Genomic DNA, 22,198 nt, shown 5'->3' on the forward strand with positions numbered 1-22,198 from the left:
AAGGAAGAAAGGTTGGCTGCAAAGTTCTTCAGTTCATCCTTTATGATGAATAGCAGGAAGATGCTTGGTTACAAAACCCTACGGTGCAAATACACATCAACTTCTTGAAGGAAGATGAACTAGGTCAAGAACTTCGTCTTTTGATCACAATTTCCTTGAACAGGGATTGCTCAATGAATTTTCAACTTGTGTCACACTTGACGGCTCTTAAAATAATCCTTTTATAAGTTTAGGGTTAGAAGAAAAGAAGACCCAAAAACATATTCACGGATCCTAAGAAAATCAGATTGAAAATCTAAGTTTTTAAATCTCGACAGATAGCAGGTGTCGAGGTAGCTGTCGAGAAGGTATCGAGCTTTAATGAAATTGCACTTCAGCTTGCTTTTCTTGGACAGACTTGATGAATCCAACACTTGACCTTGAAAACTTGTTTCTTGAAGTATTAAAAACACCTAGAACTACCCAATTACAAGTAGAGTGCGTTTTGTCAAAGGATTAGCCAATTTACATAAATGATTGACATATGTTCTAAACAAGTGAAAACATATATGTCCTAACAATCTCCCCTTTTGGCAATTCGTGACAAAATCACAACAAACAAATGAGCATATGAGAGAAGTCATAAATCACTCAACTCATATTCACTTGTTGAATACAATAAAATCTATCCTAACACAAACTCTTGAAAAACTTTGCAAGAAGAGAGTTTATGGCAAGTAGACTTTGACAACCTGTATTTCTGAAATACTTTAAACAAAACTCATCAAGGCATCTTGTGTGAAACAGAAATAAATAGATTGTATACAAGTATAAAGAACATGTGTATAAAGATAGAAAAGAAACAACACATGAAGAGAGAGGTGAAAGAAACATACATCCACATATATAGAAAATAAGTACAATGTATGTAAAATGGTCAAAGGACCTCATGTACATGATCAATGTATCTAAAAGGTAAGAAAAGAAAAATACATATAAAGCCTCACTACATCCCTCAAAAAGTCAACACCCCCCAATCAAAAATGTCCTATACTAACTCTCCCCCTAAGATGACTACTCTCATAACTCAAAACTACTCTCCTTTTTGTCACGAGTGACAAAGAGTAGAGTGTCATGTAGACATCTCATCGGCAGAGCTAGCATCCCATCATCATCATCATCATCATCATCCTCAGAATCTGAAGCTGTTGGAGTAGGTGGTGAAGGAGTAGCCTCTGGAGCAAATCCACCCATGGTCGCCTGCCGTCGTGCAATACGACCAACATGAACACTCACCTGATACAACTCAGCAGAGAGTGTATCAAGGTGAGTGTCCATGCGCTGCAGTTGCGCCATAATATCTCCCAGAGATACATCGCTCGAAGAAGAGAAGAAACAGATGTAGATGGAGCTGATCTGGATAGAGCGAACGGGAGGGAGGAGTGGCATCCAGCTGTCTCGACCTGAACTGCGCCTTACTACGTTTTACGGTAGCGGCATCTATGGCAGATATGTGTGTGAAGTGGTCGGACACAGGAAAGGGAATGGAAAAATGGCGTAGGATCCTCGTGATAGCAAAGGAAAAGATGAGCTTATCACGGGACGCCGAATCAAAATAAATATCTATGATAGGCAGGATGAAGTGAGAAGGAAAGTCTATGGTAAGATGCTCTAGAANTTTAAAAATCTCAAACCATTCAGTATTAAAACTAGAGAAAACCAACAGAGTCACAGAAATGGCAGCATTGGCGTTGGAGGAATGGGGAGACCTAGAGGGAAAAGTGGTGATGGTGACTGGAGCTTCCTCAGGCCTTGGTCTTGGCTTCTGTCTTGACCTCGCTAAAGCTGGCTGCAAGATCATTGCCGCTGCTCGACGTGTCGATCGACTCCAATCACTCTGTCATCAAATCAATCACCTCTCTTCTTCTTCTTCTTCTTCAAGCTCCCCAAGAGCTGTGGCTGTGGAGCTCGACCTCACTGCCGATGGACCCACCATCGAGAAGTCTATACAGAAGGCTTGGGATGTGTTTGGCCATATCCACGCCCTGGTCAATAATGCCGGAATTCGGGGTACGTAGAAATATGTTCGATCTTACTTTGTCATGTAGGAATCGAGCGGGTCGTTCTGATTGTTAACATTGGATGCCAACCTGTCTGTTTTTGTTATTTGATTGTTGAAGGTTATTGTTGATAGATATTTCAAACTCTTATGTGATGTACATTAGGTACTGTGAGATCTCCATTAGAATTGTCTGAGGAGGAGTGGAATAAGGTTTTCAAAACAAATTTAACAGGAACCTGGTTGGTGTCAAAATACATCTGCATACGCATGCGCGATGCAGAGCAAGGAGGATCAATCATAAACATATCTTCTATTGCTGGTCTCGACCGTGGGCAAGTTCCTGGAGGTGTGGCCTATGGTTCTTCAAAGGCAGGCCTAAACACCTTTACAAAGGTAATGTTGATTGCCATGCAACTCTTCCAAAATATAGGGGTAATACCATTGTCATGTTTTGTAATTGTTTGGAAACAAAAAAATTACTCTAAGATGAAAAATCGTAAGGGAAAAAGAAAAATTTCACTTCAATTATTTCAACAATTGGTAAACAAATGTATGCTTCTTTTTAACAATTTGGATACAAAAAGAAGACGAGAAAAGAAGAACCAATTTCGCAGAGAGGCACCTAGATAGTAGACTATAGATTCTCTTCAGGTCAGGAACTTTCAGCTGCAAGTCCTAAAGATTTTCACATTAATCCCTTTTGGAATTGAGTGCCAAAACAGACATAATTGCCATCTCCGAACACCATCATACTGTATTTTCATGAAATTGGGACAGGTGTATTATGTTCGCTGACAGCTTGCCTAGATGTCTTTTTCTGTAACTATATGATGAACAAATCAAAAACTTAATATTTATGGAATACCCTGCACTTATGTGGAGCTAAGAGCCAGTCTCTTTTAAGTCTTTGCCCATAGGAAATGTATTCTTATCAATTATCAGACTCAGACTAGTTTGTCTTTCATTTCAACTTTTATGCCTCCTACTTTTATATAAGAGTGCTGCATAATATATGTGTGTGTGTGTGTGTGTGTGTGTTGTGATGTGTTGACTTTGTTCTTTTTGTCACTATTTTTCCATATAATGATGGTTCTACTTATAACAGGTCATGGCCCTGGAAATGGGTGTACACAAAATTAGAGTGAATTCTATATCACCTGGCATTTTCAAATCTGAAATTACTCAAGGTCTTATGCAAAAGATTGGCTGCCTAATGTGGTAAGGAAAACCGTCCCTTTAGGAGAAATGGGCACCGCAGATCCAGCATTGACATCACTTATTCGATACTTAATACATGACTCTTCTGAATATGTTTCGGGCAACATTTTCGTTGCTGATGCTGGTGCCACCTTACCAGGTGTCCCTATTTACTCTTCCCTTTGAAAGCCATGTAATGTAATGAGATAGAACTGTCTTTTTCTTTTGGTTTCTTATCCTGTGTAGAATTTTCTATCAATGGTAGTTATTTATGATCACCATAAGGGGTGGTTGGATCGCCATGATATAACAGTACGTCATAATATTATGTTATTGTAATCTTACATGAATGTAATTTTAATACAAGAATACAATATTATATTGTTTAGGAATGTAATAAGATTAAGATGATATGATATATTTTGTAATTTTAAATTATGGTAATGTTAGAAAAATAAAATAAACCAAAAATTTTAATATCACATCATGATAATGTGCATCACATCAAAGACATATCACAATGAACCAAACACCCCCTAAGAGTAGTGTAGAGTTTTATGTTATATTCGTTTAGTTTTCTGTTACATTTATTAAATTCTGGGTGTGTGTGTTTGTATCTTGAAAAAGAAAAAGAAAAAAAAAAGAATGGGTAATTGTTCCATATTGTTTAAGAGAGAGTGTATTGTGTGAGGTATAATTTGTTCTAGTCTCTCTTAAAAGTTCCCACGGCTTTTGAGTGGAGTTGTAGTGTGCATTTCTGTTAGAACTCATTTCTCACTCCCTTGTGTGTGTGCGCGTTTGTTTCTCTTTAAAAAAAAAAAAAAAGTTTTTCAAAATTTTTTATTATACATAAAATGGCAAGGAATTTTTTTTAAAAAAAATTATTACCCAAAAAAAAAAAAAAAAAACCTATTCCGCGTCATTCAGAGGGCAAGGATCTATTTGCTATAATTAGTTGAAACGAATATAAAGAATAATAGACCACAATCGCTCTGCAGTTTATACTAAAAAAAAAAAAAAATAGACCACAATCGCAGCATAGAAAATACTCCTGTTTAACTTTGTCAAGTAAGGACCAATTTAATATTTTATATACCCTGATCTTATTCCATGGTAAAGTCTATTGCAACCAATCTTGGAAAAGAATAATTCAGGAAAAAAAAAAAATCTTGGAAAAGAATAAATACAAATTAGAAAAACACGTAGCCCTACAAAGGTCTATAAATTTAGGGCTTTGGGCTTGGATCTTCCAATGGGCCGATTTCTTGACCAAAGTTATGGCATGGCATTAACAACTTTAGGAACATGATTTTATAGTTGAAGTAGTAGATTTTTACTCTGGAGAATGATTAACAAATCAATTAGAGTCCCTTTGGATAGAACTTATTTTGCTGAAATTGAAAACGCTGTAGCAAAATAATTTTAAATGTGTGAATAGTACCATGAGACCCATTTTTAATGAAAAAATTTATGAAAAGTGATATTTGTGGGTCCGTGAACAGTGCACGGACACACAATTCACGGTTGAAAAGTCAACCTTTGCGGTTACTGTTCATGAACAGTGCATGAATAGTAGCCGCATTACTCCCTGAAACGTGTGAAAAAAAAAAAAGAAAAAAAAAGAAGAGGAAAACGCAAAACATGCAAACACTGAAACGCAATGCGTATCCAAACCCAACATTAGAATGATTAAGGCTAAGAGAAGTGCTACATTTACAACAGATCTTAGGTGACAAGTTGTTACAAGTTTTTAATTTAAATTCACTATTGAAATTACTCTCTTACCCACCAGTAACAACCTATCACCTAAGATTTATTGTGAAAATTTTATGGACGTAGCATTTACCTTAAGGTTAGTGACATTACAAAATTTAGATAATGTCATTAAATTACAAGATTTTCACTTCAAAATTGGCATCTATAAGACTTAGTAGATTATCCTTAGATATGGTCATAACTTGTAGGAGTTGGTTTCGCTTGACCCCAAATAGCTTCATTTGGTGCTAACTTATAAGTTTGCACTAATAAGTTTCCTCAAATATTTCCTTATTGATATTTCATATCTAAACACATTAGTGATAATGTTACGTGTGGCTTATCTTTGGTCTACTAATAAGTGACCAAGTCCTATTAGGACTCTTTTTATTGGATTACTCTCAAACTAATACCCAGCCGTATTAGGAAATCCAAGTTAAACTTGGAATTGTTATTTGGCACCACGTGGTCACTTATGCGGCTGTTGTTCTGCGTGTTAAAAGTGCCGCAACTTTGAGGGCATCTAGAAGAGTTTTCTTTATTCTTTGTGTGAGATAGCTCTTTGGTGTACTTGGTTATTGGGTTCAATGAGAGTGCTACTATTGTAATCTTCCTCCTTTGTTAGTGAAATTTTTCCTTGACACCGCTCGTGGATTTAGGCTTAGGCCAAACCACATAAATCTTTTATGTCCTTGTGTGATTGTTTCTTTTGTCTTTCTATTTCTATTTTGCATAAACCCACTGTTATTTGGATACACACACAACAAATAGATATTTACGTTTCCACTATTCTCAAGAAATTGGTGTCAAAGCTTCTACGTTTACAACAAGCTAGTATCAGAGCCTTGGATTCTTTGTTTTGGGTCGAGATTGTTCATCGGATCTATTTTGTTGTGTTATTGGTTCACTTGGGTTTTTTGGTATGGTGACAAAGGTTTCGTCAGTAGCAAAATTTGAGATTGACAAATTCAACAGGAAGAATGATTTCAATTTATGGCATGTGAAGATGCATGCTTTGCTAGTGCAGCAAGGATTGTGGAAAGCACTGAAGGGCAAAGATGCTTTGCCAGCAACGTTATTAGATGAGGAAAAAGAAGATCTGTTGGAATGGGCACACAGTGCAATTCAATTGTCTCTTGCGGATGAGGTTCTAAGAGAAATTGTAGATGAAGATACAACTGCGGGATTGTGGCTCAAGTTGGAAAGTCGATACATGACCAAGTCTCTTACAAATCGCTTGTATATAAAGCAACGGTTATATACAATTCGAATGGAAGAAGTGCACCTATTTTTGACCATCTTAATGAATTTAATAGAATCGTTATTGATTTGAAAAATATTGAGTGCAAAGTAGAAGATGAAGATCAAGCCTTGATGTTATTATGCTCATTACCTCCTTCCTTTGATCACTTTGTCGATACCATGTTATATGGTTTTGGGAGAGATTCAATCTCAATTGATGATGTCAAAGATGCATTGAACTCTAAGGAGTTAAAGAAGAAGGTTTCTAAAAATTGGGGTGATTATCACGTTGACGGTCTTGTTGCTAGAGGTAGACCCCATGATAGAGGGTCTAGTAGCAATAGAGGAAAATCTAGGTCAAAGTCTAGATCTAGAAAGGGAAAGTGTCACTACTATAAAAAGGATGGACACTAGAAAAATGAGTGCAAGTTACTCAAAGAGAAAAAGGAGAAGGCTTCTAATACTACTGATACAGCTAGAGTTGCAGAAGTTAATTTTGAAGGTGAAGATTTAGTTCTAACAGTATCTACTGGTCGATCTAGTGATGCTTGGGTTCTTGATTCAGCTTGCTCCTATCATATGATTCCCAAAAGAGATTGGTTTACTACCTATTAGTCAATTAGTGGTGGTGAAGTTCTGATGGGAAACAATGTAACCTGTGAGGTTGTAAGGATAGGAACTATAAGAATTAAGATGTACGACAGTGTTGTTAGGACTTTGTCTAATGTCCATCATGTGCCAGATCTAAAGAAAAATCTTTTCTCTTTGGGTATATTCAATTCTCAAGGGCATAAATACACCGGTGAAGGTGGAGTTTTGACAATTAGTAAGGGTGCTTTGGTTTTCGTTAAAGGAAAAATGGTGAAGATCTCTATATGCTACAAGGAAGCACAATTGTAGGTTCTGTAGCAATATCTTCATTCTTAGATTCAGACTTAGATAATACTTGTTATGGCATATGGGATTGGGGCATATGAGTGAGGCAAGCATGTCACTATTAAGCAAGTGAGGTTTGTTGAATGGTCAGAAAATTGGAAAGTTGGACTTTTGAGAACATTGTGTCTTTGGAAAGCAGTGTAGGGTCAAGTTCAGTATAGCTAATCACAGGACGAAGGGCATAGTGGATTAATCCATTCCGATCTTTAGGCTCCTTCTCTTGTCTATTCCAAGGGTGGTTATCGATATTTGTTGACTTTCATTGATGACTATTCAAGGAAGGTTTGGGTGTATTTTCTGAAAAATAAGAGTGCTGTTTTTGTCACCTTCAAGCAATGGAAGACCTTTATTAAGAAGCAGAGTAGTAAAAAGATTAAGCGTTTTAGGACAGATAATAGTTTGGAATATTGCTTAGGTGAATTTGATGAGTTCTGCAAGAATGAAGGCATAGTGAGACACCACACTGTTAGAGGAATACCACAGCAAAATGGGGTTGCAGAACATATGAACAGAACTCTTTTGGAGAGGGCTCGTTGTATGCTCTCAAATTCTAGTTTGTCTAAGGACTTTTGGGCTGAGGCAATTAATATGCCTTGCTATTTAGTTAATAGGCCTCCATCAACTGCCATTGAATGTAAGACTCCTTTTGAGGTATGGTTCGATACTCTTGCTAATTACTCTAATTTGAGATTATTTGGTTGCCCCAGTTATGCTCATGTGAATGATGGCAAACTTGACCCAAGGGCAAAGAAGTGCATATTCCTAGGCTATGCATTAGAGACAAAAGGCTATAGATTGTGGTGTAGAGATTCAAAATCCCCTGGGTTAATTATTAGCAGAGATGTGAAATTTGATGAGTCTGCTATCCTTGATTAGACAAAAGAGAGTAATGGGGTAGTAAAAGACCACGATGTCAGTTAGCAAGTGGAGCTTGACATTGAAGCTTTGGATAAAGTGCATGATAGCACTTTAGTTCAGCCTATTCGAGATGAGGTGCATGATTCTACTAATGAAGTGTATGCATCACAGCAGCAATAGTAGTATAGTATAGCCACTGGTAGAGAGAGAAGATAGTATAATTTGTGGCTGAGATTATTAAGTATCACGAACCTTCCAATTATCGTGAAGTTGGCTTTAGTGAGAATTCGGCTCAGTGGAGTATTGCTATGAGCGAGGAGATTGAGTCTCTTCATAAGAATCAAACTTGGGAGCTAGTAAAACACCTAAAGGCCATAAGATAGTTGCCTACAAGTGGGTCTTCAAGAAAAAGGAAGGAACTACAGGGGTTGAAGCATCGAGGTTCAAGGCACTATTGGTTGCAAAGGGCTACATTCAAAGAGAACGTATAGACTTTAATGAAGTGTTCTCCCCTGTTGTGAGACATAGCTCTATTCGTGTGATGCATGCTATGGTTGCATTGTTTGACTTGGAATTAGAAGATCTTGATGTCAAGAAAGCTTTTTTGCATGGGGAGCTTGAAGAACAAATATATATGCATCAACCAGAGGGTTTTGTGATCCAAGGAAAAGAAGACCATGTTTGTTTGTTGAAAAAATCATTATAAGGTTTGAAGCAATCTCCAAGGTAGTGGTATAAGCGGTTTGATACCTTCATGATTGGGCATGGTTACTCAAGAAGTGACTATGATAGTTGTGTGTATCATAGGAAGCTTTCAGATGGTTCTTTTGTCTACTTATTGCTATATGTTGATGATATGCTCATTGTAGCTAAAAATCTGGTGCAGGTAAACAAGCTAAAGACTTTTCTTAGTGGTGAATTTGAGATGAAAGATTTGGGTGCAGCTAAGAAGATTTTGGGAATGGAGATTCACAGAGATCGACAAGCTGGCAAGTTATTTTTGTCACAAAAGAATTATATTGAGAAAGTACTTGAACATTTTGATATGCAGTAGTCTAAGCCAGTGAGTACTCCATTAGCAGCACATTTTAAGCTTTCAGTGGATTTGTCACCAAAGTCTAAGGAGGAAAAGGAGTACATGTCTCATGTTCCTTATTCTAGTGTTGTGGGTAGCATAATGAATGCTATGGTATGCACTCGTCCAAATATTTCGCAAGCAGTTAGTGTGGTTAGTAGATATATGGCTAATCCTAGTAAAGAACATTTGCAAGTTATGAAATGGATTCTTTGATATTTGAGAGGTATTGCAAACATTGGTTTGGTATATGACAGGGCTTTTACTGATAGTAGCAGTGTTGTTGAATTTGTTGACTCTGATTTTACTAGTGATTTGGATAAGAGGAAATCTCTAACAGGCTATGTTTTCGCAATATTTGGTAGTGTCATTAGTTGGAAAGCAATGTTACAACCAACAGTTGCTTTGTTTACTCCAGAAGCAGAGTATATGGCAGCAAGAGAGGCTATGAAGGAAACTATTTGGTTGAAGGGTTTGGTTGGTGATCTGGGTTTACAACAAGATGATTCTGTTGTATTTTGTGATAATCAAAGTGCCATACATTTGACCAAAAATCCGATGTATCATGAGAGATCTAAACACATTGTTGTCAAATATAACTTCATTCGTGAGATTGTATCTAAGGGCATAGTTGCAGTCAGAAAGGTTGCTATAGTAGATAATCCAGCAAATATGATGACCAAGCCGGTTCCTCTGCATAAGTTCAAGCATTGCTTAGACTTGATTGGTGTTTGCAGTTTGTGATAGCCCTTAGGGGTTTTGGTGTTGGCGGTGGAGAAGTTTCATTTGTGGTGCCTGACCAAATTCAAGCCAAGGTGGAGATTTGTTAAGTGTGGCTTACCTTTGGTCTACTAATAAGTGACCAAGTCTTATTAGGACCCTTGTTATTGGATTACTCTCAAACTAATACCCAGCCGTATTAGGAAATCCAAGCTAAACTTGGAATTGTTATTTGGCACCACTTGGTCACTTATGCGGCTATTGTTCTGTGTGTTAAAAGTGCCGTAACTTTGAGGGCTTCTAGAAGAGTTTTCTTTATTCCTTGTGTGAGATAGCACTTTGGTGTACTTGGCTCTTAGGTTCAGTGAGAGTGCTACTATTGTAATCTTCCTCATTTGTTAGTGAAATTTCTCCTTGACACCGCTCTTGGATGTAGGCTTAGGCCGAACCACGTAAATCTTTGTGTTTCTTTTGTCTTTCTATTTCTATTTTGCATAAGCCCACTGTTATTTGGACACACACACAACAAATAGATATTTACGTTTTTGCTATTCTCAAGAAATTGGTGTCAAAGCTTCTGCTTTTACAACAGATAATAGACTATGTCACGCAATCTAGAGTCTCACACCAATTAATAAAAATATTATGGAGAGTGCATCCCCTTCAAAGATGACATATAAATTGTCCTCACCAGGTGCATAATTGTTAGTTGCATGGATAAGTTCTCCTTAATATTCCTCATCACCAACATAACCCATCAATATAAGCCACTTCTTAAATTTTTTGTCACTGATAATTGAAATGTTGTATATGCCCTAAGATCTTATCATTCTTAATACAAGTTCATTAATGGTAATTTCCTTTTGAATATACCTGCTGTAATTTGACAGTGAATTTCAGTCATTTGACTCATTTTAGTAAGTTGTTATGGAGAAAATATGTGCACAATCGAAGACCCTTTTAGAGATACTTCACAAGTAGCCTTACCATAAACTGTTTTCTTCCCAAACATGACAATTTAGCCATTTCAGGATGGCAATGAGCTAGGTTTCATGTGTTGTTCAACTTAACCTGCTAATAGAATGGATTTGGGATTTTTCAAATGGATCTTGGGGTTGCATTTTTAAATCCATTACAGTTTGGTTTTATAGCTTTATAACCAAAACCTGACCCGGTAATTAATTTAAATTACTAAAATACCTGTATTTTTTTTTTCATTTACACAAATTGTAGGTTTTTCCATAAAAAAAGAAAAGAAAAAGAAAGTAAGAGTGTCTATCCTTCTCTTTTAAGATATTACTTAAGTTTGTGTAAAAGTGGTTAATACTTAAATTTTGTTGAATAGTAGTTTAGATGATCAATTTTTAGGTTAACTCGACTTGATCTGACTCATGATAAGATAAATATGATTCTTTGTAGGGGTGGAGCTGGGATTTGATGCTTTGGGAGAGGGGTTATCAAATACACACACACACATACATACATACATATTATATAAACACATATATTCATAGAGGTATACATATGTGTTTTCTTAAATGTTAGTGAAAAATATCATATTTTCTAAAAAGGGAATAAACCAATTCCATACGAAAAATATCTATCACTGAGGCCCTTTGCTGCTGGAAAGATGAACATGTCCAGCGGTAAAAAGGGTTGTTGTCGATTAGACCCTTTCTTATTGGACTGCTGGATAATAATAAATCTGCCCAGCTATATGAGGTTTTGCTAAAAAAGCCCTCTGATGTTGAACTGCTAGGTAATAGTGCAACCAAAGAAGGGTAAGCTGTCGCTGAGGCCTTTTGCTGCTAGAGAGATGAACATGTCTAGCGGTAAAAAGGGTTGTTGTCGATTAGACCCTTTCTTCTTGGGCTGCTGGATAATAATAGATCTACCCAGCTATATCTCTCTTGCTAAAGAGACGAATATGCCTAGCAGTAAGAGGAGTTTCTACTTCTAAGTCTGTCTGTCGCTAGAATGATAGATAATAATGGAGACCCCTAACAGTAAAAGAGGTTTTTGCTGCTAAGGCCCTCTGTGGCTGGAATGACAAATAATAGTGAAGATCTCTAGCGGTAAGATTGATTCTTGCTGCTAGGGCCCTCTGTGGCTGGAATGAGTGAATATCCCTAGCAGTAAAAGGGTATTCTGCTGCTGAAGTCCTTTGTGGCTAGTATGATGGATAAGAGTGAATATCCCCAACGGTAAGAGGGTTTTCTATTGCTGAGGCCCTCTGTGGCTAGTATGACGGATAAGAGTGAATATCCCCAGCCGTAAGAGAGTTTTTTGCTGTTGAGGCCCTCTATAGCTGGAATAATGAATAATAGTGAATATCTTCAGCAATAAGAGGGTTTTCTGCTGCTAAGGCCCTCTATGGCTAGAATGATGTATAATAGTGAATATCCCCAGCGGTAAAAGGGTTTTCTGCTGTTGAGGCCCTCTATAGCTGGAATGATGGATAATAGTGAATATTCCCAGCGATAAAAGGGTTTTCTACTGTTAAGGCCCCCTACAGCTGGAATGATGGATAATAGTGAATATTCCCAGCGATAAAAGGGTTTTCTACTGTTAAGGCCCCCTATAGCTGGAATGATGATAATAGTGAATTATTCTAGCAATAGGAGGAGCTTCTTTTGATGAAGATAAGCTTGCTTTTGGGGAAGAGATCATCCTTTATGGGGTCAATAAGCTTGTAATAAGTATGTTGCAAGCCTTGGTGTAGCTTGAATGATAGAGAGACAAGTGGAATAGTATTTTTGTGAATAATAATAAGATAATATTGTTGTGACTCAGCGTCATGAGCTGCTGGATCAAGTGATTTTGAGTATTGGGAGTCAAGTTCTCCTTTATGACATGTGATTCTAGACTTTGAGGGCATGATACGACAATACATGCAACTCCCCAGTGGAGTTGCCAAATGTTCGAGGGCCTTTTTTGTTTGTCTAGCCACGTGTGGTCCATTGGAAGGATGACCTTATTAGTTCCGGTTTCTTTTTGGGGAGTTGCGTCCAAAACTCAACATTGGGCCAAGTGGTCCAACGGCTACCGGCGTATTTTAAGCCTACAAAATCATTAAGGCCAAAATTTAAGAATCACAATAATGGTTGAGTAAATATTTAATATGTGTTCGATATGAAAGTTTTGATTAGTAGTTGTAATAGTAGTTGAAATAAAGTAATTTGTATTTAAAGGTGAAGTAACCATGGAGTCAATGATGTAAAAGCAAAGTCACTTATCTTTTTATTGTTTATAGCTCCAGTTGTGTAGCATCAGTGAGCTGATAGGATTCCAACAGGATGCCAACGATCGAGGCTAGTTAAACTTACCCCTCTTATCATGCATTTAAATGAGTTTAAGCCTTAGTTAACAATTGTAATAGCATTTGGAATAAAGTAGTATGTATTTAAATGTGAAGCAATCATATACTCAATGATGTAAATTTAAAGATAAGGAAGCAAACTCACTTATCTTTGTATGATTTGTAGTCCCAGCTGTACAGCTTTTATGAGTTGATAATGTCTCAGCAGAGTGACCCCAACGGTAAAGAGGTAGTTTGCCATGATAACTTCAAGATTAAGGGGAAAAATGAGTGCAACTAGAGGAAGATAAAGTATGTCTAGCTATGTGTAGGGGCTGGTTAAGCTTGCCCCTCTTATCATGCACTTAAATGAGCTTTCCCATTGACAATGCTCTTTTAGTTTTTGTGAAGTTATGAATAGTGTTGCCTTCCATGAGAAGGGCTTTTGTATGGAGTATATGTGCCTTCTAAGAGAAGGGCTTTATGTAAGAAGTAGTTATGCCTTCTAAGAGAATGACTTGATATGAGATTTTGGTGCCTTCTAGGAGAAGGGCTTTAGTAATAGAAGTTCATGCCTTCCATGAGAATGGCTTTTAGTATGAGTATTTGATATCTCTTGAGAAGTATGAAAATGGTAAAAGATATAGATGTTTTTTGGGATGTGGTATTTGTAATATGTATGATATATGGAAGTATGGGAGATATGGAGGTTAAAGATAGTAAAAATATAGGATTATAACTACTGGAGAAGTTGTAGAGATTGCTTTCAAAAATGAAAGATTTTGTAAGAGAAGAGTATAGAGATGTGTTTAGGTATTTGGAGATAGGAGTAGTAAGATAGATGTGTTTTCTGAATATAGAGAGTGAGAGAATGAGTATAAGAGAGTAATGGGGTTGTAGTGTGTTTAACAAAACTACTAGGATTTTCTGCTGGAATGTATAAGGGCTTGTGAATGGCATTTATGAGTTAAGGGCTGAAGAGTTTAGTTCCTAATTTGGAAAACTTAGAAGTTCAGTACTTCATTATGAGTTTAAGAAGATAATTAGGGGGAGAAAATAGAGAAGTTTATGAGAGAGTTCTTCTTCTCCCTTGGTGTCTCCCCTTGAGGTGTTGATGAAGGGTCCCCTTTGGAGCTGAGTTTAAGGGGGCATTTTAGCAAAGAATATTAGCCAACATTTGTCCCAAATAACAATGAATCTCCAAAGAATCCATCTTAAGATTTGGCTAAAAATGGTATGTTTAGTTTTAAGGTATTCTTGCTGTTTCGGGTAAGAGCTACTGAGAAAAGAGAAGCAGAAAAGGAAAATATTTTAGCAAGAAAAAGATAGTTACTTTAGTTGGTTTTAGCCAAAAGTGGAAAAATCAGTAATGCTCAGGCTACTGGGTCAATTGTCACAGCTGTTCTGAAAAGGTTATCCTAACTGTAAGGAAAAATTGTGACAGCTATCATGAAAAAGCGGTCCCAGTTGTCAGGAAAAGATGTGACAACTATCATGAGACAGCTGTTTGCTTTGGGTAGAAGCCAATGAGGTCAGATGGGTCATTTCAGACTGTTGGAGAGGTCATTTCATGGATTTGGCTAAAAAATGGTAAGATCTCTTTCAAGAGTATCTTGCTATTTTGGGTATAGCAACTAGCTACTAGGATTTCAGTATTAAATGGCTGATGATATCACTTCCAGCCAGGTGTCAAGTGCTTAATACACTGTTGGGGTTTAGTTGGAAATGCTTCTCTTTTCGAGTGTTTGTGTTTTTGGTCTAAGGTTCCATTACAACACATTTCTAGCAAGTAATAAAAGGATTGGTTGAGAGTCAATGAAGCTTTAGAGATTTAGTCAAGGTCTTATTGTGTTGTGACATAATCTTGGTGAGCAAAAAGAGTGTTTAATGCTCTGCTCTGGCAGCTAGCAAAGAAATATATGGTCTGATTGTGGCAGACAGTAGCTGGGTATTAGACATATCGTAAATATTTTGTATAAAGAGAGATAAAAGATAGCCAATCAGATTAGACCATGTGTTTGAGTTGGATTTTAGCTGAAAGTAGTAATAAGATTTATGTAGAATAATATAATGAAGTTTCTAAATTTGTATAGTAACAGCTAGGGATTGAATGAACAATTATTTTCTCAGCAGTTAGATGGCTGGGGATATTGAGCATTTGTCATATGATGAATATTAAAACTTTAAGAAAAGAGCAATGGGAATTTTATCATCTAAAATGCTATGTGATAAGAGACGCTTACCATATGTTACCCGCTACACACGGACTCGTTAGAGTTTAGGGAGTTGGAGAAGACACGCCAAGCATCATGTCTCTTTTATCAACTTTAAACCACTGGAGTTTTACTGAACATAACTTTTGGCCCTTCAAACCACGACTCCCAAAGTTTCCCCAAAGAGACTTATGAGCTTGGATCATAAGCCGAAGATGAGATGACGTACCTTGGGTTTTGTTGTCATTTTACGTAAATACAGGCTCTTGTTGAAGAAGCTGCTTGCTATAAGTATAAGAGATGTAATATGGGCCATGAGCTTTGATTCATTGCTTAAGCCTGATCCATATGTTGATGTTGATAATGTCGTGGGGTTATGATCCCAATTAATGAAGAGGAAATGTGGATATGAATCCACCTCTTGAAGTAAGGATCTCACGGGTCATGTGAGCCCAATCCATGTAGTTAAATAAGATATGAGCTTACTTTGGGCTTTAAATAGATTTACCCAAAAAATCAATAATATGTTGATGTGGCATGGGTTGCCAATGAAGTAATGCCACGTGAGCCGAAAAAACGGTCCTCAACAGATATCATGAGACATATGCCCCCAAGGCTAGGCAAGTATGTTCTAAATTGACCAAAATACTCCCAAAACAACTAGAATGATCAAAATACTCTCAAAACCTCTAAAATGACCCAAATACCCCAAAATCGCTAAAATGACCAAAATACTCCAAAACCTCTAAAATGACCCAAATACCCTTGAAATATCTAAAATGACCAAAATATACTGAAATTTCTAAAATAACCAAAATACTCAACTTTTTAAATGACCAACATTGTCATTTTAGAGATTTTGGGGGGTATTTTGGTAATTTTACCAATTTCGAGGTATTTTTGGTCATTTTTTAGGTTTTTGTGATTTTTTTTTTTTTTCATTTTAAAGGTTTTGGGTGTATTTTGGTCATCTTAGAGATTTCAAGGTACTTTTGATCATTTTTTAGGTTTTGGGAGTATTTTTGTCTTTCTAGAGGTTTCAAGGGTTTTTTTTTTTTTTTTTTTTGTCATTTTAGAGGTTTTAGGGTATTTTTGGTCATTTGAGAGGTTTCGGGGTATTTTGGTCATTTTATTGATTTCGAGGTATTTTTGTCATTTTAGAGGTTCCAGAGTATTTTTTTTTTCTCATTCTAAAGGATTTGAGGGCATTTTTTCTTTTGTGGTCATTTTATCGATTTCAGGGGGTATATTAATTATTTTAGAGTATTTTTTGGGTATTTTGGTCATTTTGTGGTTTCATGGTATTTTTTTCTAATTCTAGAAGTTTCGGGAGTATCTTGGTCATTTTACAAGTTAAGGGATATTTTTTGTCATTCAAGAGGTTTCAGGAGTATTTTGGTCATTTTAGAGGTTTCAATGGTATTTTGGTTATTTTGTTCATTTTTTAGGTTTAGGGGTATTTTAGTCATTTTTAAGGTTTAGGGGTATTTTGGTCATTCTTATGAATAAAATCAATTTTATTAGTATGGGCAATTTTGTCAATTCACAAATTATTTTATCCCCACCAATAAAATTTGTTAGTAAAATAAAAAAACCTTATTGTGAAGAAGCATAATAGTTGTCACAATATTGTGTCTCAACGAAGGCAATGTAAGTCTCTCATAATATATGACCTATTGTGACAAACGAATGCCACAATAGATATAGTTTCTGTCACAATAACTCATGAGATGTTTAAAAAAAAAACACTACCTAAGGTAACAGATTTGAAGTCCATCAATCCCATCTTCTTCTTAGTCACTCATTATCTCTCGGTTAGTTGTTTGCTTTTCATTTTTTTTTTTTTTTTTTCCTTTCTTCTTTAATTCTTCTTCGTGTTTATCAAGTTGGTTTGTATTTTTTTTTTCTTTCTTCTTTGATTCTTCTTCATGTTTATCAGTTTCTCAAGGTGGTTTGTTTTTCAATTTTTTATAGATTTAATATTAAGGTTTGCTCCAAGTCCTACAAGTGGGCCCTAGGTATGACTTTTCGTCTTTGTTTTTATCATTAAATTAATAAAGATATAATATGATAAATTAATAAATATGTAACATGATAAACCAAAGATGGAGTTAAGGATGTAGCTACAGTACTGCTTTCCTTTATGCTAAGATTCAGAACCCCTTAAAAGTTAAAACACAGATGCAACATAATATGTTTTCATTGATTCTTTTTTGTGAAGTTGAACATCTAATGGAAACTGAATAGGTTTTTATATTTGATTTTTTTTTTAAATATTATTTTCGTAATTAAGATATACTAAATTAGATTCTCAATACTTAAGAAATGCTTAAAGGATATAGTTTACTCAAACGTTTTTGTTTATTTTTATGTGCACCAAATGCCATACTAACACAATTAACGGTTTGTTTTCAAAATAATAATAATAATAAACAAATAAATTTGTTTGTGTACTGCACATTACATAATGGATTTATTCAATTTCCAAGTGTGTCTATTAGTTGGCAATGCTACATGTTTTATTTAATTATCATGTTCACAGTATTCACCAGCTAGTTCTTTAATATTGATATACTAAATATGCAAATAGTATAATGTTTAAATTTGAAGGTGGTGTTGTAGGTTGTTGAAGTGATAAGCATAGTGAATTCACAATATTTACTAGCTAGTTCTTTTAAAAAAAAATTTGCTAGTACCACAATTTATTGCAAAACTTTTGCCACAACTTATCACATGGTGAATTGTAAGTGGTAGGAAAAAAATTGTGAATCCACGCCTCCACAACTCACAACTCATGGCGAGTTGTGGCAAAAATTGTACAATAAGTTGTGGTTCTAACATCACTCTTTCTTTAATACTAATCTACTAAATATGCTAATAGAATAATGTTTAAATTTGATGTAGTGTAGCAGGCTGTTGAAGCGTCAAATAAAGTGAATTCATAGGCTGAAAAGACATGCATTTAACTATATCCGAATATGTTCATTAAAACTGCAAACCACTTTCATTAGAGTATTTCAATAATTTCCTTTGTGGCCAAAATGTACCAAGGGGATCAGAGAAGTAGTTTAATTTCTCAAATCTTGGGAGGGAAACAAATAAAAAACACAAATCACTCGAAAAAAGTGGATTAGTTTTATTCTTTCACTCTTGAGTTCTAAATGTAACCACTTCCCATGTCATTCCTCTCTCACAACATTTCCATCTATTTTAGTATGAGTGTGTTGAACTAATAGAGAATTACTTTGAGCTTTTTGTCAATTTCTCCATTTATAGATAAAAATATGGTATAGAATCTAATTTTATATTATTCTTGCTTTTTCGGACATCTAACTCATGTAATAATTGATTACACTTTTTTTGTAGCATACTATGAACAAAAAATGACCTTTTTTTTAGAGTGTTTCAATTTATGATGTCCACTCCTAATGATAATTCTTTATCATCAGACTAAAACACCAATCGGTTTTTGGTATAGACGGAAAATGAACTTCAAATCTCTTATATAACTATTAGAGACTTTACCAGTTGAGCTAACTGGAACCCATGAACAATAAAGGACTTAAATTGTATATTGAATTTTGTATTGTACATTAATTATCTCTTTATCATTTTTTTTTTCTTTGACTAGGATATTGGGACTCGACATGTCTATTGTCTTTTTATTAATCTCCAAAAGAAAGATTCTCCCATGATGCTAGACTATTGTCTTTTTGGTTTGGGAAGTAGAAGAAAGAATTAGGCTTTTTTTCTATTTATTTTTTTGTTTAATTAACAATCTGTTTGTGCCTCCATTTAAATTCTTTTGCTTTAACTTCATGATATGTTTTTTAGATGAGTGATATTTCGTATGTATTAATGACTTTACATTTGCTTTAAATTCTTTTACTTTAATTTCTTTACAATGATTATTTTTCTCTGTCAATATATATTAGTTGTTTTCATTTTTTTTCCCCAAGAAAATGATGAAGACTCAACAATTTTACATAGAGATGATGTGCTAGCAATAGATTTGGGGGCCTTAATAGCTGTTGATGATGTATATGAACAACTTGATGAAAGTATGTTCATCAATGATGACTTGTCTAATGAGGAATGGGATACAGACTCCAACCGTGAAGAAGAAATATATAGTGATGATGATGTTTCAAGCTTAGATCAGGAAAAAGATTTATCTAGCAATGATGAATCTATTGGAGATCTTGGGGATGAAGATTAAGTTGAGTTTTGATGCAGGTTAAGTTTTGTTAAGTACATAAAGCTTACATATTTTCTTAGCTAAGGTATTTTTGAAAAATAAAAATGTTAAAGTTTTACTTGGATGTTAAAACTATTTTGTACGCATTTTTTTCATCTATTTTAGTTGACCTTTACATTGGTTTATTCTTTTTATTTCAGGTTAAAATATCGCATGTCTTGGGCTACTGATGATGTTGAGAGGAGATACATTTCATTGCAAGCTTGGTTGTATATCTTCTTGAAAAATTTGTTATTATTTGATTAGTATTTGAGAGAGAGATTTGAATTTAAATTATGTATATGATATTGAACTTGGGTATTGTTTTTCCTTATTAGTAGTTATTGATTGAGCGGTTGTTATGATTATATGAGTATTTGTGATTGAAAATTTGTGATATGTAGGATTGTGGTTTATTATTTCTCATTAGGTAGCCATGTAAAATTCTAAATGTAAATTTTAAAGAAAAATCCAAAAAAATGTAAAATACAATGTCGTCGCTAATAATTTATCATATCATCAGTGATGACAAACAATATCATCGCTAATATGCAATTTTTAGTGATGACATTTAATAGGAAATTGTCATACAAAGTTGAGATTTTAAAATTTTAAAATTTTTACTAAAAGAAAATGAACAAAAACTATAATATATTGCATTTATAATATACTTATATTTTTATTCTTATTTAGGATAATACATTTGTTTTCTTAAACGTTGGAATCTCTAAAATATTAGAATTTAAAATTTTTGATCCCTCCTTTTTTTGTTTTTTTGAATCTCTAAACACCTTTGAGGTTTGGGTTAATTGAACTTGGTCCCTAAATTGGTAAACCCATCTTGGACCTTATACCATTACTCATTTTTCTCTCATCTCTCACGGTAATTAAGAACTAAGTTAATCAGTTTTAAAAAGTCTTGAATTTAATTGGCATTAGCCCAATCCTCAAAGGTGTTAACTATATCTTACCTCTTTTTCAAATATAAATGAGATGAGTTTAGAATAAACTTCCTAAACTTTAATGTGGTTTGATATATAAAATGGATTGAAAATTTTGGGTTTTATTATTATTATTATTGGCCCAAACCCGACCATTGCCAATTCTACCGATTTTGTACCCATTAAGACATTTAAAAATTAGACTTGACTGGGCTTTGACAACGAAAGCACACAGACGAAAGTTCTGTGTACCACCCAGGTTCAATTGGACCGGACTAAAATAGTACGGTCCCCCTAATCATGCTCTACAGTTGATTTATAGAGTTCCCTTTCATACTAGTACCAGTTCCCACCCAAGTCCCAACAACCCACCTATTAAATTATTTATAGAGTTCCACATTTGCTGGCTCACTTTTTATACTACTTTAATCACCCACCAACCCAAAAGAATTTTTTTTTAAAAAAAAATTATTAAAAAAAGGTACATAATAAACCTTAGTTAGAAAATAAACCTTGAAGTCTTGATCAATCTCATTCTATAATTTTTTTTTAATTATTTGTAATTTGATTCATTAATAAATATTTTCTATATGAATCTCAAGCTGAATTTGCTTTTTATAATTCTAGTCAAATACTTGCTTGCAAAATTTGTGGGTATTGTAATTTTTTTTTTTATAAGTAGATAATGGGAGAGGAAGATTTGAACCAAGAAATAGGATACCGTAAAGAAAATGTCAATATATTACTGTTAAAATTAATATACTTTTGTGTGAGTTTATTATTGACATTACTTATATCATGTGCCAATGACAACAAACTATGTTAGGAAATTTTAAAAATAAAATTGTGTCCTTAAATGCATTAATAGCTTGTTACAACTTATCAAGGAGTGAAAAATTGTGTGAAAAATTGTTAAAATATCATCAATGTTATTATATAAAATTTAACGTCAAGAAAATAATTGATGCCATATTATATATATTTTTTCTTTACTCTTCTTTATGAAAAAGAAGAAGGGATATATGCTAAAATTTACAGCACATTATTGCCCTTTTCTCTCTTTTCCGTATTAAAAAAAAAAAAAAATAGGACCCGCTCTTATCATAATGGGGTGAATACAAATTCTTCTTCCCACATTTTAGTATTTCACTTTTTGCTCTAACAATTATACAATGTCATGTGTCTACTTTTTTCAATCGTTTTTATGGAATAATTTTTCTCATTTTATACTTTGGTTAATCTATAAGGGGTGAAAAAACATGTAATAGACTGTAGGGTGTAAAATGGAACACTCAAAATAGGTTTCTCAATTAAATTCAATCCGATAATTATATTAAATTTAATTAATCTTAAAAAGAAAACACCATCAATTCATTATGGGTCAATCAAATGATATATTTGAATTTAATTGAAAGCTAAAAATCTAATTAACTTCATTATCTTATAAAAAATATATTGTCTATTCAAAACATCCATGTTTAATAATCTATTTGATTAAAATATTAATTTTTCATAATTTTTTAAAATTGTTTTCTCTCTTTACATACAACAATTATTGTTTACTATCTTCCTTCACTTGAGAATCACAAAAAATTAATAAAAAACTGTTTTGATTAGTTATAGTAAATTTACATAAACACAGTAACAAAATTACATTTTGCATAATTTTTTAATTTTATTGATTA

The 22,198-nt window shown here is 34.4% G+C and overlaps 1 protein-coding gene across 1 annotated transcript; it reads left to right on the top strand.

Annotated features, from left to right (window-relative positions):
• The first annotated feature begins 1,663 nt into the window (after window positions 1-1,663).
• LOC112029551 (uncharacterized) lies at window positions 1,664-3,516 on the top strand. Its single transcript, XM_024062234.2, is given in 4 exon segments — window positions 1,664-2,049; window positions 2,205-2,434; window positions 3,147-3,240; window positions 3,243-3,516. Coding segments are annotated over 4 exon segments (840 nt in total). The 5' UTR covers window positions 1,664-1,715; the 3' UTR covers window positions 3,425-3,516.
• Window positions 3,517-22,198: the final 18,682 nt, after the last annotated feature.

Source organism: Quercus suber, unplaced genomic scaffold, assembly GCF_002906115.3.
Source record: "Quercus suber isolate HL8 unplaced genomic scaffold, Cork oak 2.0 scaffold_709, whole genome shotgun sequence".
Taxonomy (NCBI): domain Eukaryota; kingdom Viridiplantae; phylum Streptophyta; class Magnoliopsida; order Fagales; family Fagaceae; genus Quercus; species Quercus suber.